The sequence below is a fragment of the Quercus lobata genome, chromosome 3 (genome assembly GCF_001633185.2).
Source record: "Quercus lobata isolate SW786 chromosome 3, ValleyOak3.0 Primary Assembly, whole genome shotgun sequence".
Lineage (NCBI taxonomy): Eukaryota > Viridiplantae > Streptophyta > Magnoliopsida > Fagales > Fagaceae > Quercus > Quercus lobata.
In genome coordinates, this window is record NC_044906.1 from 59,924,860 (window position 1) to 59,932,707 (window position 7,848).

General features: G+C 41.4%; 1 protein-coding gene and 1 pseudogene across 1 annotated transcript; one reads left to right on the forward strand and one right to left on the reverse strand.

Moving 5' to 3' along the window:
* Positions 1 to 1,459: 1,459 nt before the first annotated feature.
* On the reverse strand, positions 1,460 to 2,993 carry LOC115981179 (annotated as a pseudogene).
* An 873-nt stretch (positions 2,994 to 3,866) lies between these two features.
* On the forward strand, positions 3,867 to 6,576 carry LOC115981180. The gene is made up of 4 exons (XM_031103349.1): positions 3,867 to 3,908; positions 5,033 to 5,095; positions 5,218 to 6,051; positions 6,409 to 6,576. The coding sequence occupies exons 1-4, from the start codon at positions 3,867 to 3,869 to the stop codon at positions 6,574 to 6,576; spliced, it is 1,107 nt and encodes a 368-aa protein (XP_030959209.1).
* Positions 6,577 to 7,848: the final 1,272 nt, after the last annotated feature.

Here is a 7,848-nt window from a genome sequence, read left to right on the forward strand (position 1 = left end):
GGTATTGGGGTAAGGGTTCAATTGTAGGTTGGTATAAGGTACTGGGATTTCTTTACTTGTAACCGCTTGTTGTGATAATAGTGGATTCTCGGGAGTGTTGACCTTAAAATCACCTGGTAGGGTTTTTGCCGTGTTAGTTTTCCCCATTCGTAAACAAATCACCGTGTTAATTTATTTTCCGCTGCATACTTAGTTTATTGGTGATTTTTTTGTGCTACCATGCGTTTGCATGTTAATTTGATTAATTAATAAACTTGGTTAATTAATCAATTAATTTATCACAAGGGGTCAATTCGTTTTTGGCCTATAAAAAATCCTTCTATTTGTGAAGCAGCTAGAAGAAAGGATGACACCTGTCTGTGGACCGAGAGATGAACTTGTTTAAGGTTGTTGTCATCCAAGTCAACCTTTGCACGTCCTTGGGATTCCGAGGAGGGTGCAAACTGTTTATAGCCCTAATTTTTTCTAGATTGACTTTGATTCCACAGTGAGTAATCATGTACCCCAGGAATTTGCCCGAGCTGACCCCAAAAGAACACTTGGATGCGTTAAGGCATAGTTTATGTTCTATCAACACTGAGAAAGTTTCTGCCAAATCGGCCAGATGCTCCTCTACCTTCTTGCTCTTAATTACCATATCATTAATGTATGCTTCCATGTTCCATGTTCCTCCCAATCTGCATTTCAAACATCCGTGTTACCATTCTCTGATAAGTGGATCCTGTATTTTTGAGTTCGAAAGGTATCACACGATAATGATAGTTCCTGTTGGGGGCACAAAAGGCCGTCTTCTCCTGGTCGGATGGTGACAGTGGTATCTGATGGTAGCCCTGAAAGGCGTCCAGGAAACTCAGGATGTCCCATCGTGGCATCCACCAGTTGGTCAATTCTAGAAATGGGGAAAGGGTCTTTGGGCAGGCTTTGTTCAAATCTGTAAAATCCACGCACACTCACCATTTCTCGTTTTTCTTCTTAAACACTACCGTGTCGGCCAGCCACTCGGGGTAGAAGATTTCATTAATAGCTCCAGCCTACTTCAACTTGTTCACCTCTCTCCTAACTGCCTCGGCGTGGTCTTTGGATGATCACCAAGGAGGTTGCTTAGGTGGCACAGCCTCAGGATTTATGTTCAATTGGTGACATGCCAACCCGAGGTCAATTCCTGGAACGTCATACGCATTTCACACAAAAACATCAGGGTTTGCCTTTAGGAACTTCACCAATTCTGCCTTTTCCATAGGCGGCAACTGTGAGCCTACTTGGAAATATTGCTCTTAGTCCAGCCCTATTATCACCTTTTCTAACTCCTCAGATGATTCTCTTGATGTCTCAGTCTGCTGCCCCTTGTAGGCCCCTTTAATTGCTATGGGATTGAATCCTTAGTCACCGCGGCAAGTCCTGCAACCCGCTACGTTATTGCTGATACCAGACACTGCCTAGCCATGGCCTGATCACCTACCTACTCTCCCACTCTCCCCTGAGTAGGGTACCTGACCTTTAGATGTAATGTTGAGGGCACTGTGCCCACAACGTGAAGCAAGGGTCTACCTAGGATAGTTGTGTATGGGGAGAATGCTTCCACCACAATGAAATTAACCTGGACCTCCACATCACCGACCTGTATGGGAAGTCTTATCATTCCTCGAGGGACCACCATTTTACCATCGAAACCCATCAGCGGAGAATCATACGTATCCAGGTCCTCAAGCCTCAAGTTTAGCCCCCGGTACAAATCTGGGTACCTTATTTTTGCTCCACTTCCCTGGTCAACCAGTACTCTCCCCGCATCATAGCCCCCAATCCTAACAGTAACCACTAGGGTGTCATCATGAGGTTGGAGGGTTCCCTGCTTGTCATTCTCAGAAAAACTCAAGCTAGGGGAGACTATCACCCTTGCCCTTTTGGGAGTCTGATTTCTGGCTTCCAGGTTAGAGCCCCCCCACCAAGAACATGACTCCGGAACTTGCCCCGACATCACCCCCTGGCCTAGCCAAGATCACATTAATAGTGCCCAATGCTAGCCGAGGAGCATCGTTTCTGTGCATTTCATTTCCCGAGTGTTCGACCTGTTCCATAGGCTGATGCAGGAAATAACTGAGTTTCCCTGCCATCACCAACTGATTGAGGTGATTGCGCAAGGTCCTGCAGTCCTTCGTGGTGTGTCCTCTATCCTGATGGTAATGGTAGTAGAGGTTTAGGTTTCTCTTGGAGACATCCCCACCCATCCTATTGGGCCACTTGAAAAGTGGCTCGCCTTTTATCTTTTCTAGTATCTGGTACACTAGCTCCTTAAACAATGAATTGACTAGTTGAACCCCTACAGATGCCATATGACTAGGGAAATCTCTTCGAGGCCGAACATTATGGTACTCTCCTCCCTGAGGATCCCTCTTTTTTGTGAACACTTTAGCTTTTCATTTTCCCTGCACTTGATCCTTTTCTAACCTCTTGTACTTGTCTATATGATCCATAAGTTGGCGCATGTTCAAGGCAGACTTCATTATTAATGACTTCCTCAACTCATACTCAGTTGGGAGGCCAACCGTGAAGGTCCTCACTGCCACATCCTCAAAATCTCCATCTACTTCATTGTACATTTCCTAATACCGGTCCGAGTAGGTCTTAAGGGTCTCCCCCTCCCTTATGGCCATAAACAGCAAATAATCCACTAGCCTAGGGAATCTATTGCAGGTTATGACTCTAGCGCCAAATTCCCGTGTCAACTCTTCAAAGGACCCAATTGACCCTTCCTCCAATGCATCAAACCAACGCATGGCGACAGGCCTAAGGCTGGAGGGGAACACCTTGCACATAAGGGCCTCATTGCTGGCAGGGATGGCCATCTTCTGCTTAAAATGGCTGACATGCTCCATAGGATCAGTCCTTCCATTATATATGGTGAACGTTGGCTGGGAAAATCGGTGAGGGAGCCTAGCCTTATTAATCCTCCTAATGAAAAGGGACTTAGAAATCTGCTGTAGGGCCTTACTCATAGCATCATTTCCCTTGGTGTGATGAGAATGCCCCTTTCCACGTTTGTTGTTGCCTTCTCCAACTTGTCCTGACGTGAGGCAGTTGAGTAGGACTCGCTAGGTGGAGTTCTAGACTTACGCCAGTATGAGCGATCACAGCTCCCCCTTGAGCCCTCACTTGATGGGGAAGACGGGTTCCTCCTATCACAGCTCTTATGCCTCAACTTCCTACGCAAACGATCAACTTCCTGTTGCAACTTCAATGTCTCCTAATCATGTGAAACATGACTCCTAGACTTGGAACGATTCCGCTCAGTACGTTCAGTGTGATGAGATTCCACCACAACACTTGGGGTATGTTACCTGTCTCTCCTACGTTCCAAATTAACAAAATGGTTTTCCCTCTGGGAGTTAATTAACTCCTCCTATCTTGGCCTACATTAGCCATAAGTACTTAAGACAGATTCTTCATAACTTGTTCCCACAGATGGCGCCAATTGTAAGGTCCAAAAAGTTTGTAGCTCAGGCCCATTTAGAATAATGGGTTGTGCCTTTCAAATCTGGCCCAAATCAATAAAATCTGTGTGAGGAGAGAAAGAACAATAACAGTGGGCTCTGCCTGAGGACAACTACAAGGAAGAATAAGGTTTGCATTTAGAAGCAAATGAGTATCAGGCTCTACACAAGTGCTCTCGAGGAGATTGAGTTTGTATAAAAAGTAGTACTGTTCACTTTCTTCTCTCAATGTTCTTCCTTCGGTTATTTTTTTTTAAATTTTTTTTCCAATGCTCTCCCCTTTCCTTATATACCTCTACCTCCATCACATCTCCACCATCCATTTCTACCTAACCTCCCACATTTTTTGACACTTGTTACCTTTTACATCTGAAGAAGATGGTAGAAGGAGTTTGCTTAGCTGTGGCTTACACTGTTCAGGTCATTTCCTCATCAATGCGGCTGATAAAGTTGTTGTCTAGCATTTAATGCAGATGCAACAGGTTACACCAGGCCAAAAGCTTCCTTACTGCCCACAGACTTCTACTCTCTTCAGATCCTAACTCCCAATTAGAATACCACAGAGTACCATGATTCATTTCTTCTCCTCCTCGGTGGCTTCCTTCCTTGGGCTTGTGGCTTGCAGCATTTCCACGTCAATGTTGCGAACTTTCAACTTCATCCTCGGTCCTTGGGCCAATGCTGTGACCCTTCAAATTCATCCTCGGTCCTCGGGCACCCACAATAGCTGAGGCATCTCTAGCATCTAGATTTTTTCCCTTAACATCTCTCAAGTGATTCCAACAATCTCTACTTGTAAATGTCTGATCACCTACATTGAACATCATGGCAACTTTTCCTGTTGGAAGACCTTCTTCACCAAATTTTTCAACAAGACACTCAGTAGCAGTAGACATTTTTGTGTGGCATTAGAGGTATGACACACTTTTTGGACTAATTATACCATGATTGTGGTTGTTGTCAAATCCCTTCACAACCCATTTCTGCAACTTTTTATTCTTTATGAACCTAAGCATTACTTCGCATCCAGTTCTAAGACTTGAGCAACTTCTATGGTCCTTTTTTCATCATCTCTGCTCTCTCCACTATCAAATGTATTTTTTGTTTTGCGTTGCCTTTCACTACAACATACATAAATACGCTTGTTACATTATCACTTTTGGGTGTTTTTTTACTTGTACGTATACAAATTCCAAAACCTTCTTTTTTCGCAAATTCTTTGAAAAAAGTTTCAACTCCATCAAGGGAGTCAAATTGTATTCTAATATATGGTTGGGATTTTAACTCACAATCACCAAAATCTTCAAGTGGTAACTCTTGCTATGATAGTCCTGCACAGCCCAAATTTAAGAGAATGTATATCAGGTATAATGCACAAAAAGTTGGTATTTTGGGAGGTTGTAGATGGGTGCCACTTGAAAGGGAGATTTGGGGGGGCAAATACTTTCTGCCACAACTAGAGATGCAAATGATAACATTTTCCCAGTTGCATTTGCTTTGTTGAGCAAGAGAACAAAGATTCATGGGTATGGTTTCTGCGATAGTTTTCAGATGACATTGGGAATCCAAAGGAACTTAATCTGGTTTTCATCTCTGATAGACAAAAGGTATGACCTACAATTGTACTAACATTGTTAACCCACATATTTAAAGTTCAATAATACATGCCTCAGTTCATTTCAACATGTTTAACTAACATATTACTTGATCTGTTTTGTATATGAATTAGGGCCTTATACCTGCAATTGAGATGTTGTTCCCAACTTGTAAGTATAGGTATTGTGTGAAGCATATCTATAATAATTTTAAAGTGGATCATAAGGGCTTGGAGTTGAAGGATGCACTATGGAGATGTGTTGGAGCCACAACAATCAGGGAGTTTGAGAGAAGAATGCAGGAACTGAAGGATTTGGATGTCAAGGCATGGGAGTATCTTGCTGACATCAATCCTGCACAATGGTCTAAGTCTCACTTTAGTAGTAGAGTTCTGTGTGATTGTTTAGATAATAACTTGAGTGAGTCTTTTAATGTCATGATCTTAGAAACTAGGGATAAGCCAATTTTAGCAATGTTGGAGTGGATCAGAGTTAGGCTCATGACCAAACAATACAAAAAGATGAAAGGTATAGCAAAATACACTAGAAAGGTGTGTCCTAATATTCAAGACAAATTAGAGAAGTTAAAACATGAATCTATACCTTTCAGTGCTACTCCGGTTGGCAGCTTCATGTATGAGGTTGATAATGGTCATGAGAGACATGTGGTTGACTTGGTTAGGAAAGCATGCAGCTGTAGGATTTGGGAGTTGACAAGACTTCCTTGCAAACATGGGATCTCTACTATTGTTAAGAACCCGGAGAAAGTGGAGGACTATGGGCATCCTTGTTACTTGAAAGAGACATTTGTTGAAACTTATAAAGAGATAATACAGCCAATGCCTAGCCAGTCTGAGTGGGTTGAAACTAACCAACCTACTCCTGTTGCTCCTCATGTGTATAAACCACCTAGTAGACCACCAAAGCAAAGAAAAAGAGATTTTGAAGAGCCAAGGAACCCTTATAAAGTTTCTAGGATGACCAAGACAAGACAGTAAATCTACAAAATCAAACAATAGATCCGCATCTCAAACTGCATCTCAGCCACCAAGTACTAGATTTCAGCCTGCATACAAAGCTTTTGATCAAATTGCATCTCAACTTGCACCAAACAATAGATCTGAGGCAGCAACTCAACCTCCAACTACATCTAGGGCCAACTGGTTCTCTTCATCCTCACAACTGAGCTTCCATACCCCTAGAGAGACATGGGATTCTTTACCATCTCAGGCACCTCTGCTTTCTTCTATTTTGTTTTTTTTTTTTTTTCCTTTTACTTGATATTGTTGGACCATCTTGCTAACTGCTGGATTTTGGTTATGCAGCCTAGTGCATCTGTGAGCATTAGTGGTGTACCAAGTCAAGGAAGTGGTGGTGGTGCTACTAGGGGGTTTAAAGGCAGAAAGTTTGGTGTATCAAGGCCAACAAAGTTTCAACTAGTTGGTGGAAAGGGCAAGAAGGCAACTGGCAAGAGCACCAAAAGCAATAAATAAAGATGGAAGATGTTAAAGTTTCAACCACTTTTTTTGTTATAGTTCTCACGCTTAATGTAACTAGTATTTGCTTAAGCATGGTCAAGTGTCAAAAACAATATTGGCAATTTTGGTTGGGAGATGTGTATGTCTGATGTGTGGTGGACTAGTAGTTGGGTTTTGGTTGGAAGATGTGTAAAGTCACAGGATGTGCCAAAAACAATATTGGCAATTTTGTATGCATATGACATAAAGTCACAATGACTGTCTTCACTTTTATTAATGTTAATGTGCATTGACACAGGATAAAGTATTTTGTTGTGTTGTGCTTGTCTTTGCTTTTAGTGGATTTACACAGGATTATGTGTTTTGCTTGTCTTATACTTTTGGTGGATTTACACAGGTGTATATATTCACACAACAAATCATGTGTACATGTAAAACATATTCCATTTATGGACATGTGTAGCATAGAACCAAAATGAATATATATTAATTTACTTTGTGGCAATATATATGGATCCATTTATGGGCAGGAAAACAACATGTTCCACTTATGGGCAGGTGTGCATTCACACAGCAAACATGTTCCATGTTCCATATATTAATCTTGCATTGACACAAGTGTTTGTATTGAACCAAAATGAATATATAATAACATGTTCCATTCATGTTATTAACATTTCCACATAACACTTTGTGCCAATATATATCAATCCCAAAAGGAAGTAAAAAAAAAATTATACTAAAGAATATTTGCATAAAAACAACACTTTCCATTTCAGGATATAGATACAATAATCAGGGACTTTGTATTTCAATTACCCAATCACATTTCAACATCCCCCCAAGCATCATGGCAGATTAAGGTTCCTCTTCCTTACATTGTTGTTCAGTAAAGCAAAACACAACAACAACATTACAAAAATGAAAAATAACCATGACAAAACTGGTACCACCTTGTACCATCTCTCACTCTCTCTAACCCTCTTAAGTTTCTCTCTAGCTTCTACATAAAGCTCATGAGTTTCTCTTTCCCTCTGGTTAGATCTTTCTTCCATTTCCCTAGTTGTCATTTCCCTCTGATTTGCAAGTTGCAGTTCATTCTCAAGTGTACTTATCCTTTCACAGTCACTCTTACAAGTTTCGTTATCCACCCACTGAAAGAATCCACATTTGGGACCAACCTGATCATTACAATTATAATAACTAGCCGCGAACCCGCGCGTTGTGCGTGATAATTATTTTTATGGTGGTTTTATTAAATTTTTTTTTTACAATTTAAACTAATCT